We start from the raw sequence: 18,547 nt of genomic DNA, 5'->3' as shown, positions 1-18,547 counted from the left end.
ATGGCATAAACCCAGGAGGCGGAACTTGCAGTGAGCCGAGATTGATTGTGCCACTGCACTCCAGCCTGGGTGACAAAGCGAGACTCCGTCTCACAAAAAAAAAAAAAAAAAAAAAAAAGAAGAGAATTATGCCGAGATAGATAACAGATGAGGAAGAAATTTGGGCTTGACTGAAGTAATGGGGGCTGTCTGTGAGGCCTCGCAGCAGTACAGCCTAGATAATTTGCTGAGCCTGATGGGTGTTAGGGTCAGTCCAAGTAAAAGCGAAGAGAGGCTGGGATGAAGGGTGTAAAGAAATAGTAAAGAAAGTATGTTTGAGATGCAGAGGAAAGACAATTTGGTTGATAAGACGTAGAGATCTTGAATTAACCTGTAAGGCTTGTCTGGTTTTAGGACAGGTAAAATGGGGGAATTGTAAGAGGAGTTTACAGGCTTTAAAAGGTCATGTTGTAGCAGGCAAGTGATAACAGGCTTTAATCCTTTTAAAGCGTGCTGCAGGATGGGATATTGGCATTGAGTGGGGTAAGGGTGATGGGGTTTAATGAGATGGTAAAGGGTACATGATCAGTTGCCAAGGAGGGAGTAGAAATATCTTATACTTGTGGGTTAAGGTGGGGGGATACGAGGGGAGGATGTGAAAGTGGCTTTGAACTGGGGGAAAAGGCAGCAATGAGGTGTGGCTGTAGCCTAGGAATAGTCAGGGAAGCAGATAATTTAGTTAAAATGTCTCAGCCTAATAAGGGAACTGGGCAGGTGGGGATAACTAAAAAGGAGTGCATAAAAGAATGTTGTCCAAGTTGGCACCAGAGTTGGGGAGTTTTAAGAGGTTTAGAAGCCTGGCCGCCAACACCCACAACAGTTTTGGAGGCAAGGGAAACAGGACCTTGAAAAGAAGGTAATGTGGAGTGAGTAGCCTCCGTATTGATTAAGAAGGGGACGGACTTACCCTCCACTGTAAGAGTTACCCAAAGCATCTGTGATGGTCCAGGAGGCTTCTGAGGCGATGGGGCAGCGTCAGTCTTCAGCCGCTAAGCCGAGAAGATCTGGGAAGGAGTCAGTCAGAGAGCCTTGGGCCAGAGCTCCAGGGGCTCTGGGAGTGGCTGCCTGGCAAGTTGGACAGTCCGATTTCCAGTGGGGTCCCGCTCAGATGGGACACAGCTTAGGAGGCATCCCGGGCTGCGGGCATTCCTTGGCCCAGTGGCCAGCTTTCCGGCACTTGCAGCAAGCTCCTGGGGGAGGAGGTTCTAGAGGAACCTCTGGCAGCTGCGGTTCAGGCGTTTGGAGTTGTGTGCTGGAGATGTGGCTGAGGTTTGTCTCACAGTGGAGGCAAGGAATTGCAACTCAGAAATAAGTTGCTACTTGGCTGCCTCTATTATTGTACACCTTAAAGACAAGGTTCATTAAGTCCTGTTGTGGGGTTTGAGGGCCGGAATTTAACTTTTGGAGTTTTATTTAATGTCAGGAGCAGATTGGGTAATAAAATAAAATGCATATTAAGAATAAGACAGCCTTCTGACCTTTCAGGGTCTAGGGCTGAAAAGCGTCTGAGGGTTACTGCTAAACGGGCCATGAACTGGGCTGGGTTTTTTATATTTGATGAAAAAGAGCCTAAATGCTAACTGATTTGGAAGAGGTCGGATAAAGAAAAAGGAACATTAACCTTGACTATGCATTTCGCTCTAGCCACTTTTTTAAGAGGAAATTTCTGGGCAGGTGGGGGACGGTTAGTCGTGGAAGGAAACTGTAAGCCAAAAACTGTAAGCCAGACCAGGTGTGAGGAGGGGAGGTGATAAAAGGATTACAGGGTGGGGGAGCGGAGGCTGAGGAAAAATTGGGACCTAGCTCAGCCTGGCGAGGAGGGGAGAGGTCGGATGGGTCTGTAGAAAAGGAAGATTAGAAAGACTCAGCGACGCTTGGGGTTGGGACTGAGGGGACAGGCAGGAGGGAAAAAAGGAAGATTTGGGATGAGTTGCATTGGGAACAGATACTAGGGAGGGACCAATGTGTAAAAGAATGCCTGGACGTCAGGCATCTCAGACCGTTTGCCCATTTTATGACAAGAATTATTTAGATCTTGTAGGATGGAAAAATCAAAAGTGCCATTTTCTGGCTATTTGGAACTACTGTCAAGTTTGTATTGGGGTTAAGCAGCATTGTAGAAGAAAATAAGGTATTTAGGTTTTAGATCAGGTGTGAGTTGAAGAGGTTTTAAGTTCTTGAGAACACAGGTTACGGAGAACAAGGAAGAATGGAGGGTGGAAGGTTGCCCATGGTGAAGGAGGCAAGCCCAGAGAAAAGAGAGAGTAGAGACACAGAGAGAAGGAGTTCAGGGGTTCTTGTCCTCCAGAAAAGCGGGAAAAGGGTCGGGGTGTGGAACTAAGGTATTGGGGCACAAAAATAAGAGGTCAGGGTGCAAAAATAAGAGGGGGCACAAAAATAAGAGGTCGGGGTTCTTGCCCCTCCCCCAGAAAAGCAGAGAAGGGGTAGAAACAGGGAGAGAAGGGGTTGGGGTGCTTGTCCCTCCCCCAGAAAAGCAAGAAGGGGTGGAAACAGGGAGAGAAGGGGTCGGGGTGCTTGCCCCTCCCCCAGAAAAGCAGAGAAGGGGTAGAGACACGGAGGGTAGGGGTTGGGGTGCTTGCCCGTCCCCCAGAAAAGTGGGACTTGACGCTTAGGGTGAAGGACCAAGGCAGGCATCCCTGCAGCGTGGTCAGACAACCCTGAAACGTGGGTGAGTAATCAGAGAGGTGTCCCTGCAATGATTAAACACCAAGGGAAGGCTGTCTTCCCCAGTCCGTGACCGGCGCCGGCATTTTGGGTCCACGGATAACGTGTGTCTCCTTTGTCTCTACCAGAAAATGAAAGGAATTGAAATTAAGAGAAGAGAGAGATTCAAGGGTGGTGCCAAGATTGAAAGGAGAAAGAGGTTAAGAGATAGTGAGAGAGGTTGAAGAAGACAGTAAAAAAGGGGCCGCTTACCCGATTTAAAATTGGTGAGATATTCCTTGGCCTGTTGGGTCTGAGGACCAGAGGTCATAGGTGGATCTTTCTCACAGAGCAAAGAGCAGGAGGACAGGGGATTGATCTCCCAAGGGAGGTCCCCTGATCCGAGTTACGGCACCAAAATGTCACGCGCATCCGTGTGAAGAGACCACCAAACAGGCTTTGTGTGAGCAGCATGGCTGTTTATTTCACCTGGGTGCAGGCGGGCTGAGTCCGAAAAGAGAGTCAGCCTCTGGAGATATTTCTACATGAAAGACAGAAAGATCTGAAAATTCTTTTTTGGTTTTCAACTGGCCTTGGAGATCTGCTACAGACACAAGCCGGTCCCATACCACTAAAATCCTTATAATATGAATTTCTAAGCTTCTCTTAAGCAGAAGACTACAAGGATGTTATACAATTACATGACTTCCCTAAAGTAAAGCTGAACACTTAAATGAAAGCGGTAGACCCACACAAGTCCCTGGGATCCTGAGTTGTTAAACTTTTTCAATTCTATTCAAAATCTATTTAGCAAAAGTGGGTTCAGTTTACAATTATTAGGATACATAGCTGGGAGTGGTGGTTAACGCCTGTAATCCCAGCACTTTGGGAGGCTGAGGCGGGTGGATCACTTGAGGCCAGGAGTTCGAGACCAGCCTGGCCAACATGATGAAACCCTTTGTCTCCAAAAAATAAAAAAAAAAAAGGAAAGAAAAAGAAAGAAAGAAAAGAAAGGAAAAAAAAAAGAAAAAAGAAAAGCCAGGCATGGTGGCAGGTGCCTGTAATCCCAGCTACTCAGGAGACTGAGAGACAAGAATTGCTTGAACCCGGGAAGTGGAGGTTGCAGTGAGCCAAGATCGCACCACTTAACTTCAGCCTGGGAGACAGTGAGAGTTCATCCCACACACACACACACACACACACACACACACACACACACACAAAAAAGATAAATAGTATATTCAGGAAAAGACTTTGGTCACTTTCAGACAAAACCAAGGTCTTTCACAATTTATTTTTCTCATAGTAAACTGCCACCATTCATTTGGGGAAATAGAACCAGAACTATTGAGAAATTCCGTAAGCTACAAGTTTCTCAGCTTTAAATAGAAATAGCAGAACAATTCAAAGACAGTTTCCCATAACAATGATTCAGTATTTTTTAAGTTGCAGTCAATATACCTTAATTTGTTTCACATTGCTTTACAGATATGATCTTAAATGTAATTATTTAGAGACTATTTCATAAAACTCCAAGTTATGGTGTATATTTATACCCTAACAAATACTGAACCAATGTGTAATAACAAGGCCGTTTTCACAAATTTACTAGACCTTGAGGAAAAGAACATAACAATGTAATTGGGGAGCAAAAGCTCCAAATTGCCCCTGGGGAATAAAAGGACACCTAGCTTAATTTTAACACTGTGATAACTATTTTGCTTTCGAATTACTATTTCATTTTTCATGGATTTTCACACGTACATAGTTGATTGGCTAAATTTCCATGCAAATGACTAGTTATGAAAACATTAAACCACACTTAATTTGATTTAATGGATATCTGTTGATATTAATTTGTTGATTTCTTTCTTCGTTGGCTAGAAAAAATCATTCCTTTAACTACACATTATTCCAGTTTATCCTACACACTAATTCACATCAAGTCACCTCTCCACCCTTCATCCACGCATACATCATGTAATAATGCTAAGTTAGCCATTTACCTCTTAAAAGTAAATTTTTTTATGAAAATATTTCTTTAATTTTTTAACAGGAAAATAAATTCATGGTATTTGATACTTCCATCGCTCAAGCAGGAACTATTTACTTTGTTTCTCCATTTCCAAAAACAAGTTTTAGTAAGACCCAGAAACTCTGCTTAAAACCTTGAATGGAGCATCACAGTGTCAGATCAAGTCTTAATAACCTCGGGGAGACTGGCTTCCTTTGAGGACTAACCTATGAGACAAAATGAGCCTGAAAATTCCAGAAGTACAGTATAGACTGTATCTTTTAAATAGGTGTGATGTTTAAAGGACACTCCTGACAGAAAACTACCTTAGACTTTGTCAAATCTACTTTGGGACCCACAATAGTGACCTGAAATCCAAAGACGGGGTGTAAATTAAACTCTATATAAGCAGGGAACAACATTGTATTCAACATCTTTCATAACCTCCTCGACTTTTTTTCCTACCAGAAAACATGATGATCCTCCCCAATGAATGAATCATTTACATTTCATATATTCATAGAAGCACAAAACTAATACTTTCAACTTCTGCAAATGTGAGACAAAAAGAAATTTATTATTCCATACATTTCAAAAAATGTTTTGAAAGGGAACATTGTGGTCATATGAATAATACCCATGGTGAAAAACAGAATGAAGAATGACTACTTAAAGCCAAACTGTGATAAATCACAACGTCATACGCATATTTCATTCCAGCACTAAAGTCGGTAGGTATGAGGTCAGGATAAAACATAACACCAAATTCATCATCCTTCCTTACTTAAGAATTGCATTATATTTTTAAACCATTTTAACCATAAGTGAGTATCTTTAGATGATAAATATTTTGATGACACAGATAAAGAGGGGGAAATTTTAAATATGAGAGTGTAATTAAATATATTTATAAATTTAATAAATACTAAATACTGTGGCTTTTTATATGTTACTATGTAATTTCAACACTTTATGAATATAACTGCTTCATAAAGTATTAATACATATTACTGTACCTAAGAAAACCATTCACACTAGTAATACTGTCCCATGACATTGAATTCACTTTTGTAAATTTTGACATTAGTATTTCATAATTTTAGTAACTCTTCTATTAAAATGCTGAAATTTAACAGCATAAAAGACAATATACATACAACTGTTTTTCAGTATCTAAAGATACTGAGTTAGTTTTTCCAAAACTCTTACTCATTGTCACTTCAGAATCAAATGTCTGAATGATAAAAATTGATTGGGACAGTTATGGTAGAGGATTGTGTGGAAGGGAGCAATAAAGAGAAAAACAGAAGACAAATCAGGGGTACTTATTATTAGTTCGCATACATTTGAAGAGGGTGAAAATAAACTAAGTATTGTGTGATCATAAAGAACAAGCTATTAGGGCATTATGGTGACTCATTCTACAAGAGTTAATCAAAGACCCAAGAAAAAATTGGAAGGGAATATGTGATTGTCAATGCACAAATCTTATTAATGCATAACACAATCATAAGAATTCTATAACAGAAATTAATACCATTTTATTTTACAACACACAAGTGCATGCCGATCATCTTCCTATTTCTATTAAAAGGGTGGAAGCTTTTTTCCAAGTCTGCAATAAATTATACTGTTACTTTAGATATATTTTGTCAATGTATTTAATTTAGATCTGAAAATTTCCATAATACACTGCTGCCTTTCACTCTAAGCCAGGATCATGATTGAGGATAATCTGTTGTGTAATAAGTTGCTGAGAGGCTTTTTATTTCTAAATGGTGGTACTCTGCTTTCTTCACTCTACCTGTATGTTTTGTTTCCTCCCATCCCTAAAAACAACCAGGGATAACAGTCATATAAAACAGTTAATGCTCGTTCCAGGTAAGTTCCAAAGCACCAAGTTTCAATACAAATGGTACTTAGGAATTTTCCATTTTTCCTTAAGCCCCCCTTCCATGTTTCTTTCAAATATCATTTAAATTTGACTTTTGTTTAAAGTATTTCCTTTTATATGTCCCCATACTCAATCTTGATATATAGATATCCACATATAGATATCCAGATATACATATCCATATCCATAACTACATATCATTATTTCCCCTAGACTATTTTGATTGTCAGTATCAATGCAATTTTGTGGGGAAATAAATGTCCCTCTCTGATATACCTTCTACTTGTCCTCAGTATCTTAGAGCAATAATCCACTCCTCATCCCATTTTTGTTGTAAATAAAGCTGTGTGACACTGAGGTAATTGATTCGGGGTGCCAGTGAAAATTAAATAGGTAAACACATACAGAGTTTAATCTGGCAACAATTAAAATATCAACACTTTAAGAACATGCACTCAAAAATGTAGTTACTATAGTTGTCTCCTACAAGACTTCAGATGTACCATGGGACAAATCATTTCTCAAAAACTATAATAACCGCCGGGCGCGGTGGCTCAAGCCTGTAATCCCAGCACTTTGGGAGGCCGAGACGGGCGGATCACGAGGTCAGGAGATCGAGACCATCCTGGCTAACACAGTGAAACCCCGTCTCTACTAAAAAATACAAAAAACTAGCCGGGCGAGGTGGCGGGCGCCTGTAGTCCCAGCTACTTGGGAGGCTGAGGCAGGAGAATGGCGTGAACCTGGGAGGCGGAGCTTGCAGTGAGCTGAGATCCGGCCACTGCACTCCAGCCTGGGCGGCAGAGCGAGACTCCGTCTCAAAAAAAAAAAAAAAAAAAAAAAAAAAAAAAAAAAAAAAAAAAAAAAACTATAATAACCACACCTCAAAGAAGGCTAGATGTGACATGATAAGCCAGAGAAAACTCTTGTTATTGCAGTCCCTTAAGTATGTCCAAACAACCTACATTTGGTTTCTACTGTAGATGTCATAGAAGTTCCCTAACTGTCTGGTTTGATATTTGTAAGTTAGGAGTACTGAATTCAGAACTCTTTCCATGAGAACTGTTACAGAGATTACATAGTGGTAGAGAGTGTAGGATAGCTTCCTGATCTTTCCATAATTCAACGTTCTGCTCTTGAGAGATTTGAAGGCTGGTGTAATTTACAGTATTCATTAGCAAATTGGAAGCCATAAGATTGGTTATAGAGTGGCATCTGGTGAGATTTTCTTCCAATAATTGTTTGTAGAGCTCGTCCACCTTTCTTTCCATATAAGTATTAAGCATAGAATTAGAGAGGGGCTGTTTTTGAAACAACATACTTTTTTCTTGGCTTTCATCCCCGTTCAATAATGTTGAGGTAGGTAATGTCTCTAGAGGCCCAATGACAGGAGAATGACCCAGTGGCATACCAACTGAAAATAAAAGGGGACCATTAAAAACATCATTATGTGTGTGTTCCATAAAGCAGTCTGAATCACATATGTTCTTCATGTCGTCACCTCCAATCTGTAGGTCAGGATAATTGTGGCAAATACTCATACACAACCATGATCTACATAAATCTGGTTGTCTTTGATCATGTTGTTCTCTCTTTGAAATGGGCAATGCAACTGACACATTTCCTGGAAGAGGTATACCTTTGCATTTTGCTACGGTTGTTTCATCCACAGATTTTATTTGATCTGTATCATCATTTTGCTCTGTTACACTTTCTTTCCTAGCTGTTTCTTGATTTTCCATCTCAGCAGAGGAAAGTGAATTTTCTTCTCTATCTAAAATCTTCTTTTTCCAAGTTTCCTTTTCAGTCTTCTTACACATAAATGGTTTGCAAAATTTTGCATATTTCTGTTCTTTGTATAGAAGATCAATTAAGAAAGCTTCTCCAAGCATTTTGTTAGACAAGTTTTACAAAGTAAGTGCCTAGTATATTCCTGTAATATAAAATAACTCATTAAGGCAATGTACATTTAAAATGTCAAAATAACGATTTATCTCCTACGTGAAACAAAAGTAATTTAGGGAGGTAGTGTTGCTCAAAGGATAGGAAATAGGACCAGGAATAAGGAAACCTGGGTTCCCATTCTGCCATGAACTTTTAACATAAGCCAATTTATTTAACATTTTGCGGTCTCAAATTTTTCAGCAATTAAATGATGATACTGCACATCATTTAATGACTCTTCACAGGATTATTGTCAGTATAATATTATACGGTGCACATGAAAGTGTTAGAAGTACAAACATACAAATGTATAATTATTATATTCAACTATGTCTAAGGGTTTATTTAGAAATGATAAATTTTCTATCTTCAAAGAGTCTAGTTAAAATGAAGGTTGCTGTCAAGGAATTGGTTTTAACTATCCTTTTAATTAATGTCATTTGAGTCACAGATTGAAATGAATTACTATACCTTAGAACATATATAAGATGTGGAAATTTTTATATAGTTTGGACTCATGCAAATTTGTTGATTGAAAACATAAATATAGCCACTTTACTTTTTGAATAATGTAGATGAATAGTTATCATTTCTGTGGTAAGAGCTATGTGAGATAATGCATTTGTTAATCAGCTAGATTTAACCACTCCAAAATGTTGTACATAATAAAAGCATACAATGTTCTCTGTCAATTTAAAAAATAATGTAAATGTAAACACGTTTGTCAATTTCATTACCAATCTTTTTTCTTTTTCTTTCCCTTTCCCTCCCTCAACTCCTCCTCACTTTCTTCTCCTCTCTTCTTTTGTATTAAAATCTTACTTAGCACTTATTGCAGACTTTTGTGTGGCTCTTTAGTGCAACTGGCAATCTTTAGACTTCCAATTTTCTCTATAAGCACTATAAAAGCATGAAAGAAAAAAGCAGACTTGATTCAAGATACAATTTTCCTCTTATAAGACAACACTTTTGTTGTAACTGTTTCCAAGAAATGCACTTATATTCATATTTAAAGCCTACTGTGAAGAAAATAAAAAAAGAACTAAAATATGTAAGATTTTAGACTTACCTTTTTCAAATATCAGGATACCTAAAGATTTGTTTTTCTGAGACTCCAAGAGTGCAAACACAGAAGAAATCCTGTTTGGCTCATGTAGTTTTCATATTTCGTTTACTCTTCAGAAATAAAGCTTTAACCACACAAATTGTTCTGCTTTCCACTCACATCCTGGGACTGAACCAAACTAATAAGAAAATGAGGTGGATTGATCACGTGTACAGTATGGTAATGATCCAAAAGAGGATCTTGAAAGTGTTTATTCAAGTTTTCAGTGACAATGAGAATGGGAAAATGTTAATAGCACTAGCTTTTTTTTTTTTTTTTTTTTTTTTTTTTTTTGAGACGGAGTCTCACGCTGTTGCCCAGGCTGGAGTGCAGTGGCGTGATCTCGGCTCACTGCAAGCTCCGCCTCCCGGGTTCCCGCCATTCTCCTGCCTCAGCCTCCTGAGTAGCTGGGACTACTGGCGCCCGCCATCGCGCCCGGCTAATTTTTTGTATTTTTTTTTTAGTAGAGACGGGGTTTCACTGTGGTCTTGATCTCCTGACCTTGTGATCCGCCCGCCTCGGCCTCCCAAAGTGCTGGGATTACAGGCTTGAGCCACCGCGCCCGGCCGGCACTAGCTTTTTTTCATACACGTTAAGGTAGATACAAAGTTATTTTAATTTTTAAAAAATATTTATAGATTCATGGGGTACATGTGCAGGTTTGTTACATGGATATATTGTGCAGTGGTGGAGTTTAGGCTTCTAGCATACGCATCAGCTGAAAAGTGAACAATGTACCCAACAGGTAATTTTTCAACCCTCACACCCCTCCCAACCTGGCCCCCTTCTGTAGTCTCCAGTGTCTATTATTTTCCTCTGTATGCTCATTTATACCCATTTAGCTCCCACTTGTAAGTAGGAACGTGTGGTATTCTGTTTTCTCTTTCTGAGTTATTTCACTTAGGATAATGGCCTCAAACTCCATTCATGCTGATGCAAAAGACATGATTTCACTCTTTTTTTTTTTTTTTTTTTTTGAGACGGAGTCTCGCTCTGTCGCCCGGGCTGGAGTGCAGTGGCCGGATCTCAGCTCACTGCAAGCTCCGCCTCCCGGGTTCACGCCATTCTCCGGCCTCAGCCTCCCGAGTAGCTGGGACTACAGGCGCCCGCCACCTTGCCCGGCCAGTTTTTTGTAGTTTTTAGTAGAGACGGGGTTTCACCGGATTAGCCAGGATGGTCTCGATCTCCTGACCTCGTGATCCGCCCGCCTCGGCCGCCCAAAGTGCTGGGATTACAGGCGTGAGCCACTGCGCCCGGCCTGATTTCACTCTTTTTTTTTATGGCTGGGTAGTATTCTATTGTGTGTATATACCACATTTTCTTTATCCAATCATCTATTGATGGACACTTGGATTGATTCCATGACTTTTCTATTGTGAACAGTGCTGTGATAAACACAAATGTACAGGTGTCCTTTTGATATAACAATTTATTTTCCTTCTGATAGATACACAGCAGTGGGTCGACTGGGTCAAATGGTAATTCCATTTTTAGTTAAAATATGGACACCAGAATATTTTGTAACAATTAATAATTAGAAGTAATCTAAATGACCATCAACTACAAATTGTTAAATTAATTGTAATATATCTATAACATTAAATAATAAACTGAGTGCTTTCAATGACATAATAATAAGCATCTACTGAGTAATTACTACATGACAGTCATTCTAAATGTCCTATATATACTACTTAATTTAGAGCTAAAGCTCTTACCCCCATTTTACAGAGGAAACAAAGACAAAGGAAGGTTATATACTTCCTGACAGTCATGAAGCTAGTAAATGATAGAACTAGGATTTGCACCTGATAATTGGATTCAGAATCAGAATTCATGCTCTTAATGGCTACACTACGTTTCCCCTATGTGTATAGAATACAAGCTGTGAAACAATATATGCATCATGATTCCATGATGAATTGTGTGCACTATATGCCAGACACTATTCTAAATACTTCGCACATGCTAAAGACATCCTCATAACATGTCTGTGAAGCTCTTAGTATCCCCATTTTACCTATGAGAAAACCCAGGCACAGAGACGTTAGATAACATGACCAATATCACACTATGTTAAGTAGCAGAGTCTGGGTTTTAACCCAGGCAGCCCACCTTCAATGAAAGCATGCTTAACTTCTTTGTTAAACTGAGTTTTTCTGCCTTTTAGTTACCTTAATAGGTGTAACCATGTTGGCGGAAAAGGATACAAATCAAATTCTTAATAGTAGCTTCCTCTGGAGGGAGAGTGTTAGGAGGTAACTGGAGTAACTTTTTACTGTACATATTTACATACAGTTTGAATTCTTGTACTAATGAGCATGTATTCACGTATTACTTGAATAATTAAAAAAACGAAAAAAACGTTTACACACACAAAAGAAGAAAAATCTTTACTACCTTCTTTATAATGTATTTTCCCAGTCTCACAAATGTCGTATCCGATTTTTAGAGTGATTTTACACCCAGATACAAACTGCCAAAGTAGAGTAGGAAGCATAAGCAAAATATCTATATAGTTCACATTTTTGTCTACAATTATCAATATGGCTTTTTTTATAGTTTTACCATTACAAATTATTATCACAAACATATTATAGAGTAGGTTACAATTTTGTATGCAATAACAACCTAATTATTTTAGGTTGTCAAAGATATCCTCTTGTAAGAAATAGTGCACTAATTTAGCTTAGAGTCAAGGGAATGGCTCACAGTGAAATGAGGAAGTATGTCACAATCCTATACCAGAAACATAATGAAACTTATTAAAAAAAAAAAAGCAGAAGAAGAGGAAGAAGAAGAAGAAGAAGAAGAAGAAGAAGAAGAAGAAGAAGAAGAAGAAGAGAGAAAGAGCAAACCGACCCAAGGCTAGTAGAAGACAAAATAAATAACCAAAATCAGAGCTAAATTGAAGAAAAATGAGAAGAAAAACCATACAAAAGGTCAATGAATCCAGGAGCTTGTTCTTTGAAAGAAATTAGACTGCTAGCTAGACTAATTAAAAAAAAGAGAGAGAGAGAGAGAGAAACACAATCAGAATGACAAAGGGGACATTACCAATGATACTCCAGAAATAGAAAACAAAAAAAAAAAAACACCCTCGGAGACCACTATGAATCCCTCTATGCACACAAGCCAGAAAACTTAGAAGAAATAAATTCCTGGCAACATACAACCTCCCGAGATTTAACCAGGAAGAGATTGAATCCCTGAATAGACCAATAACAAGTTCTGAAATTGAATCAATAATAAAAACCCTACCAACCAAAAAAAGCCCAGGACCAGATGAAAACAGCTGAATTCTACCAGATGCATAAAAAAGAGCTGATATCATTCCTACTGAAAATATTTCAAAAACAATGAGGAGGATGGACTCCTCCCTAACTAATGATGCCAGCGTGATGTGGATATAAAACCTTGCAGAGACACAACAAAAAAAGAAAATTTCAAGGCAATATCCTTGATGAACATAGATGCAAAAATCATCGACAAAATACTGTTAATATTATAGCAAACGAAATCCAGCAGCATATCAAAAAGCGAATCCACCACGATCCCTAAAATGCAGGGTTGATTCAACATACACAAATTAATAAATGTGATTCACCATATAAACAGAACCAAAAGTAAAAACCACATGATCATCTCAATCGATGCAGAAAAGGTCTTCCATAAAATTCAATATTTATTCATGTTAAAAACCCTCAACAAACTAGGCATTGAAGGAACATACCTCAAAATAATAAGCACCATCTATGAAACACCCATAGCCAGCATTGTACTGAATGGGTAAAACCTGGAAGCATTCCCATTGAAAATTGGAGCAAGACAAGGATACGCTCTCTCACTGGTCCTAGTCAACATTATTCTGGAAGTCCTGGCCTGAGTAATTAGGCAAGAGCCAGAAATAAAAGGCATCCAATTGGGAAGAGTGGAAGGCAAATTTTCCCTGTTTGTAGACAATATGATTCTATAGCTAGAAAACCCTGTAGTCTCTGCCCAAAAGTTCCTTGATCTATCTGATAAACAACTTCAGCAAAGTTTCAGGACACAAAATCAATGTACAAAAATCAGTAGCATCCCTATAAACCAACAACATCCAAGCTGAAAGCTAAATTAAGAATGCAATCCCATTCAAAATAGCCACAAAAAGAATAAAATACCTAAGAATATAGCTAACCAAGGAGGTGAAAAACCTCTACAACAAGAATTACAAAATACTGCTTAATGAAATCAGAGATGGCACAAACAAATGGAAAAACATTCCATGCTCTTAGGTAGGGAGAATCAATATTGTTAAAATGGCCATAGTTCTCAAGGCAATTTACACATTCGATGCTATTCCTATGAAACTACCAAGTCAATGCTATTCCTATCAAACTGCCAATTTCATTACAGAATTAGAAAACTCTACTTTAAATTTCATTTGGAACTAAAGAAGAGCCCAAATAGCCAAGGCAACCCTAAGCTAAAAGAACAAAGCTGGAGGCATCACATTATCTAACTTCAAACAATACTAAAAGTCTACAGTAACCAAAATAGCATGATATTGGTACAATAAAAAGGACACATAGGCTAATGGAACAGAATAGAGACTCCAGAAATAATGTCACCCACCTACAACCATCTGATCTTCAACAAAATTGACAAAAACAAGCAATTGGGAAAGGACTCCCTATTGAATAAATGGTGCTGGAATAACTGGTTACCCATCTGCAGAAGACTGAAACTGGAGCCCTTCCTTACACCATATAAAAAATTAATTCAAGATGGATTAAACACTTAAATGTAAAACCTAAAACTATACAAATCCTGGAGGATAACCTAGGAAATTCCATTCTGGACAAAGGACCTGGCAAAGATTTTATGACCAAGATGCCAAAAGCAATTTCAACAGAAACACAAATTGACAAATGGAACTTAAATAAACTAAAGAGCTTCTGCACAGCAAAAGAAACTATAAACAGAGTAAACAGACAACCTATTAAATTGGAGAAAATATTAGCAAATTATGCATCCAACAAAGGTCTAATATCCAGAATCTGTAAGGAACTTCCAGTAACACGCATAAAACAAACAACCCTATTAAAAAGCAGGCAAATGACACAGACACTTTTCAAAAGAAGGCATACATACACCCAGCCAACAAGCATATGACAAAATGTTCAATAGCACTAATTATTAGAGAAGTGCAAATCAAATTCAAAATGAGATTCCATCTCACACCAGTCAGAATTGCTATTGTTATTATTATTATTATTATTTATTTTTATTTTAAGTTCTTGGATACATATGCGGAACGCGCAGGTTTGTTACATAGGTAAATGTGTGTCACAGCGTATTGCTGCACCTATCAATCCATCACCTAGGTATTAAGCTCAACATGCATTAGCTGTTTGTCCTGATGCTCACCTCCCCCTGCCCACTGACAGGCCCCAGTTTGTGTTGTTCCCCTCCCTGTGTCCATGTGTTCTCATTATTCAGCTCCCACTTATGAGTGAGAGCATGTGATGTTTGGTTTTATTTTCCTGTGTTACTTTGTTGATCATGATGGCTTCCAGGTCCAAAAGACATAATCTCATTCCTTTTTATGGCTGCATAGCATTCTGTGGTGTATATGCACCACATTTTCTTTGTCCAGTCTGTCATTAATGGGCATTTGAATGATTCCATATCTTTACTATTGTGAATAGTGTTGCAATAAATACACGTGTGCATATATCTTTATAATAGAATGATTTATATTCCTTTGGGTATATACCCAGTAATGGGATGGCTGGGTCAAATGGTATTTCTGATTCTAGATCCTTGAGGAATCACCACACTGTCTTCCACAATGGTTGAACTAATTTACCTTCTCACCAACCGTGTAAAAGTGCAGAATGGCTATTATTAAAAAGTCAAAAAATGACAGATGCTGGTGAGGTGTTGGGAAAATGGAACACTTTTTGCTTCTAACATAGACTCCTTTATATGTTATATCTACCTCTTTTGCCATCCTCACCCCTACCTCCAGCTCAATCAAGTTGTAGCAATACCCTGTTCTCAGAATCTCTGCCTTTTCACTTATCTCATGACTTTTCATTCTTGGATTGTTGTAGTTGCTTCCAACCTTGCCTCTTTCCAATCCAATTGCCATCCTAGATTGGTCTACCGTTCACACAAACCTTCTGAACTCTTCAATGGCTTCTGATCACCCATCAATTAATAATAAGCATAGACTCAATTTATTGAGTGTCTCATAAGTGAACGATGTTCTTAGGAAACTTCTACTCTTAATCTTCGCAGCAAATCTGCCAGTTGTGATTATCCACAATTCTAAAAAACAGGAAATAAACTCCAATGATTAAAAATCAAAATACAATATGAAACCTGAAAGCCTCTGTGATTTGCCTTGTTTAATTCCTCAGCCTTCATCTTTTCCTCCACTTGCTCCCAAAGCTCCAGTTGCCATATTGCTTCATTATCGGTCCTTTAACCTGAAATGTTTTCCTTCTCATAATTTCCTGGCTGACTATATACATCCATCAGGTTTCAGTTCTTTAAAAATACATGCCTTAACCTACCTAGCCTAGTTTTGTTTCTCTTAATTGTATTTACTTAATCTTACCATCACTCTGTGAGTTCCTTGAAGGTAAATGCTTTGTCTTATTCATGCATATGTTTCCAAGCAATATGGAGAGTGTGGCAGTTGTTATCATCAACAAAACTTACTATCATTTTCTGCACTACCTACAACGTGTCAGACAGTTTACCAAACACTTTTACGTACTCAATTATTTTAATCTTCACAATGATGCTTTTAGGTTGGCATCACCACCCTCTTTTTAACAATAAAGAAACTGACACTGGAGGAAGTAATTTACCCAAGATTCATAGTTATTAAGTGGTAGAACCATAGATTATAAATATGCTTAACCCAAAAGTTTGGAGTTGAGGTTCTTTGGCCCTTCACTCTCTATTTCCATTCCCCACATTTGGCAAACTGCACAAATTCTGTAAATATTGTTCCTATTTTTCACTACTTTACAAGGTTACAATCAAAAATAAAGGCTGAAAAAATGAGATATGAATGTATTGAAGAGGAAGCAAGCATTTAAGACAGAGGTCCCTTTTAGACAGGAAAAAGGAAGAGGAAGTGTAGGACAGACAGGGACAACTGAACCTGCTATTTCAGAAACCAAAAGGACAACTCCCAGAAGGAAACGGCAGCTTACAAAGTATGCCCTCAAGAAGGGAGGAGGACGGGAGAATCCTGTTTAGTACAAGAGAGCAAAAATGTCAGTGAGTGAATGGCCAAAATCATCCAAGAAGGCAAGGCAACCTAAAAGAAGGGCAAACTCGTTGTTGATTTCTAAGAAGCAATTTATTTGCATAGATGAGACATTTCTTTTTTTTATATAAAAACAACAGTTTTAAATTACTAGTTTTTCCCAAGAAACCACATTTTCTGAATTTAAGATTGAAGTGGCACAGCATTTCTGATATGTAAATTTAAATAAACATTATCTCATAATCAAAATTTCAGATGTCATCTTTAGATTAACATTTGGTAAATTATCTTCTTGATTAAGAATATGGTTACAGAGTGCTTTGGGGCTCGTAGTTCATTTATCACCAGGTCTTAATTCCCCAAATTATTATTATTATTATTTATTATACTTTAAGTTCTAGGGTACATGTGCACAACGTGCAGGTTTGTTACATATGTATACATGTGCCATGTTGGTGTGCTGCACCCATTAACTCGTCATTTACATTAGGTATATCTCCTAATGCTATCCCTCCCCCCTCCCCCCACCCCACAACAGGCCCTGGTGTGTGATGTTCCCCTTCCTATGTCCAGGTGTTCTCATTGTTCAATTCCCACCTGGGAGTGAGAACATGCGGTGTTTGGTTTTCTGTTCTTGCGATAGTTTGCTGAGAATGATAGTTTCCAGCTGCATCCATGTCCCTACAAAGGACATGAACTAGATGAGACATTTCTTAGATGAATTAACGTTTAGATGAATTATTTTGATGGGGATAAAAGAAATATTATAGAACAATGCCTCCCAACAGAAATATAATGTGAGTCACATATCAAATTAAAAAATTTTTAGTTGCCACTTAAAAAAAGATACTAAAGTTTTGACACAAAATTTACAAAATGTCATTGCAATATGTAGTCAATATTTTAAAAAAATGTTACTTATTCTTTTGTCACATTAAGTCTTCAAAATCCAGTATGATTTGCATGCATATGGCACATCTCATTTTGAACTAGCGACTTTTCAAAAGCACAATAATCACATATGACTAGTGGTTATCACATTGGATAGTACAGTTTAAGAAGGACGATTATATGACTTAGAACCTGATTCTGCAAAGTTTTTAGAGAAGAATGAAAACTGAAAGATGTGGACATGATTATAAATGGTTGACAAACACGCTACATGATTGCTATGTACCAGATGCCATGATAACTGCAAACAGGAATGAGGTTTGATCTCAGCCTGGAAAGAGTGCATTGCTTTTGCATAAAACCTGGTCTGGTAGATTAGTGATTTCACTTGGGTATTAAGAAACAACGATAACAACAGGCTGTTTTTAAAAAGAAAGTTATGAAGAATGGGAGGGTGGGAGGGGTGTGGGCAATGAGAAATTACTTAATGAGTACAGTGTACATTATTCAGTTGATGGACACACTAAAAGACCCAACTTCACCACTCTGCAATATACTCATGCAACAAAACTGCACTTGTACCCCATAAATTTACACAAATTTTAAAAAGAAAGAAAGAAAAAGAAAATTATGGACCATTTGACTAGTTGCTGTTGTTTTTAACACTGTGATTTATGTTATTGGGTACGGTACTAAGTGTCCATAAGAGAGAATAACTTGTAA

General features: G+C 38.1%; 1 protein-coding gene across 3 annotated transcripts in view; it reads right to left on the bottom strand.

Annotated features, from left to right (window-relative positions):
- Nucleotides 1-9,780, bottom strand: part of LOC102122782 (TLR adapter interacting with SLC15A4 on the lysosome) — a 130,166-nt gene extending 120,386 nt beyond the window's left edge. For 2 of the 3 annotated variants that reach the window (XR_001487996.3, XR_010584524.1), the window contains exon 1: nt 9,625-9,780. Coding sequence is in view for 1 of the 3 variants with exons in the window: in XM_005594029.4 (XP_005594086.1) it covers nt 7,598-8,503 (906 nt within the window). In the remaining 2 variants the exon portion in view is untranslated. Of the gene's footprint in view, nt 1-7,480; nt 8,545-9,624 lie in introns of those variants that run through there. The other variant, XM_005594029.4, reaches the window with a different exon arrangement.
- Between the last annotated feature and the right edge of the window lie 8,767 nt (nt 9,781-18,547).

The sequence above is a fragment of the Macaca fascicularis genome, chromosome X, assembly GCF_037993035.2.
Source record: "Macaca fascicularis isolate 582-1 chromosome X, T2T-MFA8v1.1".
NCBI lineage: Eukaryota > Metazoa > Chordata > Mammalia > Primates > Cercopithecidae > Macaca > Macaca fascicularis.
Note: the sequence above shows the minus strand (reverse complement) of the source record. Positions and strands in the feature narration are given on the sequence as shown.